The sequence below is a fragment of the Thermobia domestica genome, chromosome 10, assembly GCF_964235325.1.
Source record: "Thermobia domestica chromosome 10, izTheDome1.hap1.1, whole genome shotgun sequence".
Lineage (NCBI taxonomy): Eukaryota > Metazoa > Arthropoda > Insecta > Zygentoma > Lepismatidae > Thermobia > Thermobia domestica.
Window position 1 is genome coordinate 63,996,096 of NC_137463.1, and position 14,085 is coordinate 64,010,180.

Here is a 14,085-nt window from a genome sequence, read left to right on the forward strand (position 1 = left end):
GTCTTATCTATGAACCATTCTTTAGCTAAACAGTATTTACAATTTGCGAGAAACAATCAAACTGCATACAATTTTTCATCATCTTCTAAATGTAATAGTGAAGAGATTAATGAGTGCAAAATTTAGTACCCGTTTCATCTCATTAACTGAGATGTTCTCATCCAGCTTTGGTTTTCAGATGAACGAAAAATATGGATCTCCTTATTTCCTCAAAAGCTACCACTGATGTCTTATTGTAACTCACATAACGTTTTACAACACAATAAAATAATACATTGATATAATCATTACCGTCGGTCATTTCATTCTTCTATAACGTTGTAGATTTTATATATTTTTTGTGTGTTATTATTGTAAAACATAGAGAAGATAACTTGGTAATTAATTTCAATCATAGGTTACAAATATCTTTCGAATGAGGAATATTTTAAAATATATATTTTGGTGTAAAAGAAAAATATTCTTGTAGTATGAATTTTATTTAACATAATTGTAATACATACTAAAGGTAGCTTTATACAATGATTTGCTGAGATTATTGCTTCATTTGTACAATAACAATCATAAAAAATACGTTAAGATATATTCTTGGAAGCAGAAGGTATTTGCTTTTGTTGAAGAGTGAGACATCTACCTAATAGAAATTAAAATAACATTAGTAGTGTATATTGCCTAAATTGCATATTAAATGTAACAAAACCTGGAATATATACGTAATAGTTTCTACTCTATTACTGTAGGAGTAGCTTATCGTAATATTATTAACTTTCAGCTTTCAATATTTTACCTATGTGTGTGAGGAGTGTTTTTTGGATTGTAAATGAACCTATTTTAATCATATGGTATTAAAATATTAAGGAAATTGTAATAATAGAAAATTAAATAAATTAATACTGCTTTGTTGATAAAGTTTGGTTCTTAAATTTAGCATTGTATTAATTAATAAAATGATTGTTAATATATCAGCCAATGTTGCTTTCAACACGAGGAAATAAAGAAATAATTAAATTCTATTATACTTTCTTGAAACTAAACTTAAGATACAATTGTTTATGCAATTCAAGTATATTGAAATTATGTGATATAATAATCATTATCAGTAACGTTACTTCAAAACATTATCTACAATATTACTACGAGCTACTTACTTTATTGCATATGATTATACAATATTTATTTTGTAAATTGATTTACACTTAAATGTACTATTTTTCTTACCTAATTAATTATTCTTTTCAAAGTTTTAAAACGTACAAAAAGACTCTCAATTATTAATTAATTATTTAAATTAATTGTTTTACACTTTACTCACATAATATTAAATCTGAAACTAACCAGAGAAACTTAAATAATATTAAGGGCATTGCAGACAATATTGTGTTTTACTTCTTCCTATAACAGTGAATTCCAATACATCGAACGCGTCACTGAATGGGTATACTTAAAATTCATTTTTCAACTATAGTTGAAAAATGTAGTTGTATATTTAGTATCGTCATAATTGTTATAGCAAAATTCATTTATTGCCGTCTAGGTTTCCAAAAATGCAATGGGGAATGAAGTAGAATTTTTAAGTTGTGCTATGCAAAGAAATATCTCGAAATATAACGTCATTGCGAAATATAACGTTTCGGAAAGAGCAGGATAAAGCTCAAGCACGAGATTATAGCCAAGGTGTATTGTTAATATCTGAATTTCCTACTACATACAATCATCTCTACATGAAAACCTTGCTTCGTTTTAAGTGTTCTACTAAACTGTACTGTAAACTTGTTATTCTTGAATAAAATCTCAGACGTATGTCTAACTGACAAAAATCAGAGGTGAGTACATTTTCATTTGTATTGCAACATCCTGACTTACAAAACGAAAGTGTTACTTGTTATAGTTTTTTTAAAGTAATACTAATTATAGTGCGGTACATATACATCACAATTATCACAACATAATACGAAAGTTTTGAGATACGCATTATTGTGGCACAGTATTTAAATTCCAACAATTGCGTTCGGTAGTGGTATCCAGAGCGAAGAAGCGAAGCAAGTTTCTACTTGCCTCGTTTATCGATGTGACCGTATCGCCTTCACATGTTTGTTGATGTGAGCAATATTCGGCTGTCTAGAATGGAGCTCGAAAGGGAACATTTTCGGGCAATAATCCTTTACGATTTCAAAAGCGGTTTGAACGAGACACAAAGTCTTTTCCGTTTCCAGGGAGCATTTGGGGATCTTGCTCCTTCCTGTGATACAATTTTTCGGTGGTTTGGTAAATTCAGAAGAGGCCGGACATTGCTTAAAGATGAAGAGAGAGCTGGACGTACAGCAACAGCTGTGTCAGATGAAAACATTGCCGCTGTGGAACAAATGATTCGAGAAAATCCTCGTACAACTTTCAAGGACATTGAGTCTACAGTGAACATTGGATCACCAGCAGTAACAAAAATTCTTTATAATCATCTTCGTTTCAGGAAGGTTTCATCTCGTTGGGTGCCTCACACTTTGACTCAACAGCAGAAGCGCATGCGTGTGGAATGGTGTGAACAAATGCTTGCAAAATTTGATGAAGGCAATTCTCGACGCGTCTCTGACATTGTTACTGGTGATGAGACTTGCATCTATCAATTTGACCCTGAAACTAAACGCCAGTCTACAGTTTGGATCTTTCGAAACGTAAATCCACCCAGGGAAGTGAAGCGACCGAGAGGTGTGGGGAAGAAGATGATCACAACTTTCATCTACAAATCTGGCCATGTTGCAACTGTTCCACTTGAAGAACAAACGACTGTTACTGCTCAGTGGTACACCACTGTTTGCCTAACAAAAGTGTTCCAGAAGCTTCGAGAACGGCGTCCAAGCACTGGATTGCGTGGGATCCTGCTTCACCATGACAACGCTTCCGCACACACGGCCAACATCCCAATTCAGTTTTTAGAATCTACGGAGATCAAACTTATGACTCATCCACCGTATAGCCCTGACCGGCCCCGTGTAATATATTCTGTTCCCCAGAATCAAAGATCGCATGCATAGGAAGAGATTTTGCAGCCCTGAAGCAGCTGTAGTGGCTTACGAGAATGAACTTTCAACACTTGAAGAAAAGGACTGGCGACACTGCTTCCAAAAGTGATTTTCGAGGATGCGAAAGTGTGTACAGTGTAATGGTAAATACGTTGAGCAAATGTAAGTGTTAAATTGATTTTAAGTATGTAAGTTTTTTCACATCTCAAAACTTTCGTAGTGACCCTCGTATATAGTAGCATTAATTGTAATTTTTATGATAGAAGAAGTAGTTTGAGAAAACCGACTTGTACATGCAAACCGACTCTATTTTCATTATAATGGGAAAAATGGACGTTCCGTGTACTCGACTAGTAGATCTCCTCTTAGTAGTAGATTCCAAATAACATTATCATTAACATCCTTCCTAACACACAAAGAGTACTTTCTTACTCTTAGTACTCTCTTACTCTGTGCAGGTGCTACTTTACATTTCCATCTCTTTATGACCATGAATAACAAATTCTTCTTTTTTAAAAATAAATTTGTGCACAGAGTTAGAATTACGTGAGTCCGGATGAGTTTAATTTAAATTTCTGTGTTCCATTCTTCATTATATGTAATTGGCATACAGTTGAATGGATGGAATTTATATATTACTCCACTGATAAAATAAGTCCCTAATCCTAGTACGGTGGATTAGATAGGCAGGGCCCTTATCTATCCTCAGTTAACTATTAATAATACAGATTTCTCTGAGCCCACTATTTTCATATTTTTCTGTTATTTAAAAATACTAATTAATCAAAACACAATACCTGGGGAAATTTTACAACGCCATATGTTGTGTGACGTTATCACAAGAGAACGACAAGAGTTTAATTTTTATAACGTCGTCATTGAAATACATACAAAAAACATTAAAGTGATTCAATAAAAAGTAGTGTTATATAGATTTATTTTCCTCAAACCCCAACATCGTACAGCAGATAAATATAATATTGTGAAACTTTTCTTTATTGAAGATCAATATGTACTTACGTCGTTCACGCTTGGGCTGCTGAAGAACTGAAAGCTCTAAACGCAGCTTCTAAAACGTCGGCAACAGCATTTGCTTCTTGAACCTCTTTGTTTACGTCGATTGGCACTAAAGCAGAAACAGTCTATAAAGAAAAAGTAAAAGTGGTGAGGAAAGTCAAAAGAGAGAAACGATTATGATAAGAAATGGAAAAAAATTCTTATTTTTGTTATAAACAGCTTTGTTGTCCAAGCTGATTTAAGTTTTCATCTTACATACAGATTTAAATGGAAGCTTTCAATGCAATCACAAGGCTTTTTTTTAATCTCAAGGTTACAGATGGTAGATGAGAACTATGGAATAAATATAAACTGTTTTAATCTATTCTCCACATAGCACTGTGTCTTTGAGTGTTTATGAAAATATCATTTAGTGTACTATTTATCAATTCTCTCTATCAAGAGCTGCAATTATCTTTTATGGATGTTAATATTGACAAAAGCCTTTGAAACTAAATGAAACAGTAGTAATGCCAAATTTGTTTGAAATTACTACTGCTAGATAGCTTCAAATTTGCTTGATGCCGTTCGAGATTCAATACTACAAAGTGTCTTCAAAAAATACCAAAGTAAATAATCTAAGTGTTTGCTTGTCATCGATCAGTGTTTGTCACAGGTTTCACAATGGATATGAGTATGAAAAAGTAATTTCTTCTTAGTTTAAAATATGTCTGTTATGGGAGGAACAGCTCAGCGTGTGTGCTATTTTGATCGTGGATCCGTACAAAACTTAGTCAGGAAAAGTTAGTTTGAGGAAAGTAACTGGCCTACCACTAGTTGTAGTACCTACAAAATTGCTCGTGTTTGCAAGAAGAATTTTACAATAAATGAATAGTTCAGAGCTCTATGATTTTTCATGTTTAATATATAATTACCTAATAACATATTTCCTCCACAATCTCAATGGTATGGGTAAGCAGGAAGAGCGTGAATTAAGATTACCAACGGGATGTTTTAAACAAATTTGGATAGTGTGTGACAAGTTATTCTACACACCACAAGATTGTGGGGAAGACGGAATGGAAAATATATCCAGAATATAAGAATATGAAATAATTTGGGATCAATCAGTTATGACATTGGAGGTACATCGCAAAATGAAGCAAAATCGTTGCATATTTTCGACAAGTGGCCTGGATTGAAAATACAAATGTTCAATCGATATCTTGAAAAGATATGCTTATCTTTATCATTACGGAAAATAGACAGGACTATTTATATAGATATTAATACGAGGAGCATCAATTTCACTAAGAAGCATAGTGAATATATATGGGATTCAAGTTGTAAATCAGAAGCACGGAATACGGGTCATTGAGTATCTTCTAAGGCCCTACAGACATGCAGGATGATAGGATGTGCTAGACTGCCACACACCTTATTAGGTATTCCAGAGAGATACATTTTTCTGCAGTCGAGACATTTGTTTCATCAATGTCTCTGCGTTCCATTTCACGTTTTTTGGTTTATCGTGTTCTATTTATACTATCTTACGTATAGAGAAATGTAAGTCAAATTTATTTAAAAAAAAAAGAAGGCTGATATAACACAGCTGAAACTCAATAAAGTTTGCGTTTGTATGTGTTTTACGGTGCTATTGTCAAGCAGTGAATAAAGCAAGCACTCGAAGTATCAGAAGTCCAATAATAGATGCATCAAATAAAAGTATCCCTTTCTATACACCAAACTGAAACCAAAACATTTAATTCAAGTCTAATTGCAGCACATTAAACCAAACCCAAAACTGTTGTTCATATTAAAATATGTTCATTATACTAATTTGTCGTGTTCTGAAACTATTTTACTATGTATTTGTCATCACGTTCTTTGATAGATTAACGTAAATAGAATACTCATACCTTGCATACGTTGATTACAGATAACGTTAATTATTTTCTTAAATTTAAAAAATGTTCTAATTGTTATTAGATATTATTGTCCAAATTAGTGAGTTTATGTATATTCTCGTATAACAAATAATGATTGCAATATTAAATTTTGAAGGCATTTCAGCACAAATATTACAAATAAACTGAACTAAACTATGTCAAGTTTATTCCTAAGTTTAAACCGCCACCTACTGTACGAGCATCAAGTCTTCAGTTCTTATATATTTGGAGAATACAAAGTTCGGGGTGTAAGTTTTCTTTATATATTTACGTTCAAATGATATTTTTCCATTTATTGTTGATATCTATCATTTTCAATCAAAATTACATATTTGAAAACCAAATATTTGATTTAGGAAACAAAATACCATATACTATATATTATGAAAACATTACTTACTATTTTGTTAATCAAACCTGAAACATTAGTAAAAATGTCACATCTTTTAAGGCTCCTTATAAGATGGAATAAAATATATTTTATCAGGGAATGCTTTAAAGTCTTATTTTTCAACCATATAAGAGCATCCATATAATTTGTGATTAACTGGATGATTAGTATAATGTTGATTCGAGTTTTCTATCTCTTATTAACGGTAGATGATACATTTCCTCATAATAATTGGTGCTGATGAAGAAGCGTTTGCACCCACTTGAAATTTTGCTTTGAATTTAAATATCATTTTATAACTCTCAGTTGTATGTTACAAACATTATTTTGAACTTGTGCGATATTTGTACTCGAGTTTTTTCATGTTATACCGTAACTATGAAGTTTGACACTCACCTTACAATAGTGACGTATTATAAAATATGCATATCTCTCTATTCTACGATAGAAGTTCAGTAATGAAAAATATTATAATATTTACCGCTTCTAAAAATTTCTTCAATAACTCTAGCATGTATCTTTGTCCTTGTACATCGGCTTGAGCGTTGGCAACAGCAGCAACCTAAAAGGTAAACATCTTTTGTGTAATCTAACAGTATAGATCAAGTTTAAATTATATATCAAACGTATACTTGTTATAATATTCATATGCAATATGGTACAACTTGCATTACGATAACGTAATAAAGGCTTTCTTGATCAAGTTGCTAAAGGAAAAATACATTTTGCCGAAGGTTATACACGTAAAATTCTTTGCTACAGGTATTTTACTCCTTTTCCTCTGATAGCATACTTTTAAGAGAAAGAAGTATGAATTATATGATATTGTGCTGGATAGTAATTCATGGAAGAAACATCTTTAGTTTAATGTGCAATGACTATCTACCAAGGCTAAGCGAGGAGGAGATAATGAGATAGATCATAATAGCGGCTTAACAAAATTTAGAGGAAACTGGAGAACCTTAAGAAAACTTACTCATACGATGTTTGTCTACAACAAAACAGATAAAACGAAAACTGTTGTCGAACTAATGATCGTACGCTGCATAAGTGTCCATTTCTTTACTGAAATATCGCAGGCAGAGGAATAACTCATATTAAAAGATTACCAGTGTAAGAAATAACACAGAAGAAGAGCAGTAAAGTAGTTCAATTCAAATACCTTTTCTTATCACACTGTGATAAGGCCAAGTATCAAGTTACCTTCGCATCCCATTCTTTTTAGACAGGTCAGTGTTCATAATGAATATACAACGAAAAATAGTAATTTATAAAATATACTTTAAAAGTCTGAAATACAAACACGAATCCTCGGCGACACAGAAATTGTGCATGTCAGTTAAATTTTGCTACTAGGTTCAACCATTTCAAATGTACCAGAGGAAAAAAATAATTTGTTGCTTGATAAATTTATAAGCAAAAATTTTTGTTTGTAAATTAGAACATGATTAAAAAATTCAAGAAATAATTTAGATTTCTGTCTTTCTCTAACTGTGATGGCAGACAATTTTGTTTGACAAAACGAGCTGTTTCTTCTAGAAGCCTTAAACGGAGGTCTTCCGAAAGTCAAAGGCTAGATTTTTATTATTAATTCAATTCAATTCAGAAAAGAAACATTGTAGTTGTCACTAGTTCAACCTGCAATCAAATCAACAACAGTCGGAAAGTTTAGTGAGGTACAGAAGAATAACATTCTAAGTAAAATTTGTGTTTATTCATAGCTCAGTGACTTTGAGGGGACAGTTTTCACACATTTACGTAATTTCAGTGTAAGTATTAATAATGCATTTGCATAATTCAAATTATTACATATACCCTAAAGCTACGAAATTCTTCATGATAGGGGTTGAATCTAATGAGATCTAGAAATTAGTGACCCCGAATTCAAACATTATCGCCATAAGAAATGCTTATTTTAATATTAAGGGAACTTACATTAATGTTGCTGTACTATCACTAATTTCTGTATACTCTTTCTGACTAAAAATTGATGTTGAATTTCTTACAATTAAATGTTAAACTTATGCAACTACTTCAACTTCTATGATACTTTATATAAGATTGCAGTGACTGAGGTTAAACGTACAAAAAAATTGAAATTTTAGAACAGAAATTGCTACCTTCAATCTGTGATTTTTCTGGAACTCAGAACAATGTATTTTTCAGCAGGAGGGTGCACCTAGTCGTACAGACGACTAAATAACAAATAGTTCATTTACAATCTCATCAACGTATTTGACTAGTCTAGAAGTAACACTGAGATCAATCACATACAGGATTTGTGACAAAACAAAAGACACTGGTGTTTAGTAGGAATTTCAGCAATAAGAGGGAGGTAATCAACACATGGTTTAGAGTCATAACATCAGAAGATATATCAAGTTTGTTAGACTTAATTCCTCAGAAAATGTATGTAGTAATTAAGTCAGCGGGATATTCCGCTACGTACTAAATGTACACATTGGAATATTTCTATATTGAAAAAATTTTGGAATACTTAAAATATTGTACAATTTATTTTTGGTGCTGTATTATATTGTGATATACAGTATTCTAACAATAGTATTACGGCAACAATGTATTATAAGAATTGTAGTTTTGTGAAACTGTCCACAAGGTTCAATAAAAATGTAAAATGGTCTAATAACGTAATATTGAATCACAATAAAAAATGCGTATACAATAAATAGATGTGTGTATAGTGAAATAAATTTTACAAACATATCCTGAAATAATTCTACTAATGAATATATTACAGTTTTTGAGTTTTTTGCCAACTAACGCAAAGACTTTCTAAGTTAATTCGACGGAAGATGTTCACATAAAAGGAAAGTTCAAGTTGCAAGGAAATGAGTTTGAAGTAAAACTTCGAAATTAAAAAAAAAGCACTTGGAAAGTTCGAGAAATTGCGGTTTGGGTAGACTTCAAAGAACATATATATAGATCAGGGGTAGACTGATGATTGTAAATCGAAAACAAAAACTATGTATTAAAGGCAACGGTAAACATGTGAGTCAGTAAAGGCCCAGGGGTCTCACTTCACTCAAAATTAATATATACATTTTAATGTGTACATACTGTGCATAGTCCTTAGACTACACTGAAGTTAAGCTTATCAGATCTGATATCTATGAATATACGTAGGGTATATTATATTACATATCAGACAGCTGCTCATGTATCATTCTCCGGGTATAGTATGATCTTATTTAAGTGCATATGGAAGTTAAGATATGAAGCTTCATTCTGAGGAATCTTATTAAAGGCTAATTCTAACGAATAACCAAAATCTTCCAGCTTTGATGCCGGAGCCTTGTAAATCCGGATTGGGGATACGTAAATAAGTCTTCCACATACTCAATGTAAGCCTTTAAGGTAATGAATGCAACTATTAGTAAATAGTGGACACATTTTGTAAAATTGATGAATTATTCTTTGTAAATACTTGACGACTTTCCGCAGGTATATTATATCCCTCCACTCAAACTCTGTTAACTAAAATAACTGAAATCAATTTTGCAATTAAAATACTTTATACGTTGAAAAAATAATTAATTTTGTGGCATTAGGAAGTCTTGAATACTAACAAGGCCAGGGTCATGCAAATCACTACGTTATTGACATACAAATCTCTACTAGTAATTGACAGAATTGCAAATATTAGTCACTTCATTCGTATTTTCAATTTGTACAATGTTGTAGTGTATATTGACAATTCTATGCGCATTGCTAATATACATGTAGATAATGTGTTGATATATTTTGTATCTATAGTATTATTGATTTCCTGAAAAAGTCCTACCTCTCCTGATTTGATAACGTAACGGCATTCGTTGTATTGAATTTTAAAATATTTACTTCTTATATAGCAATGATAATTCTGCAGAATCACTAAATAAGTAAACACATTATTAGTACGAAACTTAGCACTATACAAAATTAAAGATTATTCTTACCTGTCCCTGAGTTGAAATGTCTCTCACAACATTATGAATTGATTCTAGAACTGCAGCTTTATCAGCCTAAATAAAAGAGATAGCAATTAAATTGTTTTCAGTTTTATTATATTTATATTGCTTAAAATATAATTAATAAGAAGCAAGTGCATCTAATTTCTACGCGAGTGTATGGAAGTGTTGTCGCATAATTAGTGTTTTTATTTAGATGTAAAATGTGTTCTATTTGTTTTGAGAATAATGAGTCTAAAAGTTGCGGAATTTATGATACAAATATTTATTGCCGAGAAATTGTTATGTTCTACTTAAACCAATATTCCGTTGTTTATAAAGCATTGACCATATATAATTTTATTGCAGGTCTGAAACGAATCAAGTTAACCAGAATTTTCTTCATTGGAGCATTATTTTGAGAAGGGTAAAATTGTAAAATGTATATAAAGGTATGGAAGACGTCATTCAGTCCGAATATATATAACATTTTTTGTCCAAGGATGTGTATGAGGAAAATTTGAAGCTTTAATGATATTAACTTTTCAAGAAAGAGCCATGAGGGCGAGATATCTGTAAATTCTGTTGAGTTAATATTTAAAGCCACACGAACAATCACAAATGCAGTATATGTGATTGGAACCAAGAGACATTATTTAATATTAAATAAGTCTAATGAAGATGCAATATGCGCTGATTTAATTAAAAAAGATAAAGTTATTGTACTAAATTTGAAAGAAGTTAAACATGTGCGACGGAGGTCTTTTGTATTTTGAAACAACAAATTTCCAGGTTCATGGCTCAAAAAATATAAAAACCACTGCTCAAACAACCAAGCAACTTAAGGTACACTTGATTTCTTCTTGCGAAAAATATAATTACAGTGTCCCCATCTTCGATTGTTACCACGTTCTCTAAATTCATGGATTATTTGCTCTCTTTCTAGAGCTTCTGAAATCAGAGTATATCGATAGTCCTAGTACCATACAAGAACGCAAAAGTCATGATCCGAATTTTTCATAAGAGTGACTGAAAATACTCTAGATGTAGCACATGTAGATTAAATCGACACTAACAATGGTTGTTTGCTGCATTACATATTTAATGTTAATTTAATAATTAATTAATAATTAGAATTAATTAATTAATTTAATATTAATATTTAGTTCTGAATTAAGTACAGTAAAATTTAAGGTTATATATCTCAAGACGAGCAACTCCTCAATACTTAGTTCTTATCTATTACTGTTATTTTAAAGGTTAAACAGTTATGACACTCTTTCACTTTTGGTCAACTGAAATTCTAATTCTCTGAATGTGTGTTGAACATTACAAAATAGTTCCAAGAACTTAGTAATACAACATTCCTTAGAAGCTGCTTAATTACAATTGATGCTCATACATTGTAACAGTAATTTTATTATTTGTAATATAATATTACCTAAGTTACATTGTCACTACTATTTTGATATTACTTATGTTAGTCTGTGTATAACTTATATGTAGCTTATCCCTGAATTTATTTCTGATTTCTTTTGTCGAGGAAAATCAATAGAATACCTAAAGTAGAAAACCCATTGAATAATAGTAAGATAAGCAATTCTCATCATATAAGTTTACGAAGTGCATTCTGTAAGTGATTAGGAGGAGTGATTAGAATATAAGATGTACGTACATTTTAAACTCTACTTCTTGGAGTACGAAAGGTGTGGAATAGTAGGAAATAACCATCTTTGGTGTGGATTTTATCTCTATGTGTTTTAATTCAACGATTTTTTATCGTTACTATTTAAGGTAGTACATATGAAATAAACCAAATATGTAACGTATGACATACTTCCCATTTCTCAAAATTAATTTTTTTAAATTTTATTTTACCCTTTAGTTGAAAGTTATAATTATATTATATCAACGACTAGATTAAAACAACTAAAATTTAGAATTTCTAACACTGAACTACATATTAAATATTTACCTCATTTCCTTTTATTGCGTTTATTATTCGTTCTATGTATTTATCAGCGCCGTCCACTATCTGTACAGTAAGGTCTCTCACTTTCTTAATTTTTGCCTCATATGCCTAGAATTGCAACAAGTCAATCATATTATTAAATAAACAAACGATGTAGGTTGCCATTTTCTACGATAAACTTACTTTTCGATCTCAAACGTTCCCTTTAATAATAATATAAACGTATAGAGTCTATATAATTCTTTTGTGGCCTCGTTTTTAATCAACTTTATTATGGAACTAATGAATGAAATTAGTTATTATGTAGATAATTATGCTGTGCTAATATACTCACTCCAAATAGTGACTTCATTTTTTGTTAGATAAGCATCATAGCACATATTATGTTAACATGGAATCCTAATATTATGTTAACATATAATAATAAATAACTAACTCTATTTACTATAGAACCCGGAGGTTCAATGCCGCGTTCACAAAAGCTCTCCACTAACTTCTATCCTTATCTAACTGCATCCAGTTTCTACTATTTATTCAAATCTCCGCGAGATCCTTCTTAATATTGTCCTCCCATCTGCGCCTAGGTCTTCCTAATGGTCGTTTTCCGATTGGTCTTCCAGTCTAGGCTTTGACATCGTTTCTACTTTCTTCCATTATAGCTACATGACCTGCCCACCTAAGCCTCCTAGACTTGACGACCCTAACAATAAACCATATAACTTAAGTAGTTCCTCGTTATGACGTTTCCTCCATTCCCCATTCCCGTTTCTCTTGGGTCCGAATATTCGTCTTAGGATCCTGTTCTCAAATACTTTCAGTCTATGTTCTTACATCAGAGTAAGTTACCATGTTTCGCAACCATACAGAACATATAATAATATAAATTGCAAAATAAACCCCGTTACCCATGTTGTCCTTTGACAAAATGGATTCATTAATGTCAGTTAAATACAATGTATATTTTTATTTCGTAGCAATTTCACAAATAATTTATGCATTTTAAATTTCTTTTATATCAAGAACTGAATAGTGACAGAGCACACTGTATTGACAAATTCGAACGGAGATGCTTGTACTAAAATTATAAGCACCAATACCATTATAATGCACCAGATAATACATTGTAATTTTTCTGCTTTTGTATTAAAAAAGACGCACAAGAAATGAAGATACTTCTTTAATCACGTTTCGATAATTCTCAGTTATTGTATAAATTTGGTTTCTTATATTTATTAAATTCACGAATATTGCTGTAGTTAAATGAGAAGTTTTCTTCATAATTCACTGTGATGAGTATTTATGGAGGTTGACCAATAACAGATAAAATTTCATAAAATATTTAGTATGGCATATAAGGTTCTCTCACTTATGTTTGCCAAACGCGACTTATTCCCTTTTCATGTAGAACGTATGGCATGCTATTCTGCACGTTGTGTGCCTGAGGTCTATTTTCTTACTGGAACGAAAAGTCCGTTCAAAGTGAACATCTTTCAAGAGAAGTATACTGAACACCTTTTCCAAGAATTCGTGCTTTCTCACTGTGTCAAAACGCAACAAATCTCAAGCACTCTTCTCAGTGTTATGTGGTAAGATCCAAGGTTTGAGGGTCTATGATCAGAAAGCAATATAACACGAAGGATTGCAAAATTAGTTTAACTTGATTAAATAATGTCATTGCAAGTAAAACCAGATTCCATGCCGCAGCGTTCAGTCAGGGATCAGAAACACGGTCATGCACATAATAGCGAATGACATGGAATCTAAAGTAAGGCGAATATCACATAAGAGAATTCCCAACCGAAACAGAGAATTT

The 14,085-nt window shown here is 31.6% G+C and overlaps 1 protein-coding gene across 2 annotated transcripts in view; it reads right to left on the reverse strand.

Moving 5' to 3' along the window:
* Positions 1-476: 476 nt before the first annotated feature.
* LOC145662000 (uncharacterized) overlaps positions 477-14,085 on the reverse strand; it is a 152,740-nt gene continuing 139,131 nt past the window's right edge. For both annotated transcript variants that reach the window (XM_081727337.1, XM_081727336.1), the window contains 5 exons: positions 12,276-12,380; positions 10,310-10,375; positions 6,835-6,915; positions 4,038-4,159; positions 477-634 (listed from right to left, as the gene is read on the reverse strand). In XM_081727337.1, coding sequence (XP_081583463.1) covers positions 4,043-4,159; positions 6,835-6,915; positions 10,310-10,375; positions 12,276-12,380 — 369 coding nt within the window. In that variant the 3' untranslated portion in view covers positions 477-634; positions 4,038-4,042. The remainder of the gene's footprint in view (positions 635-4,037; positions 4,160-6,834; positions 6,916-10,309; positions 10,376-12,275; positions 12,381-14,085) is intronic.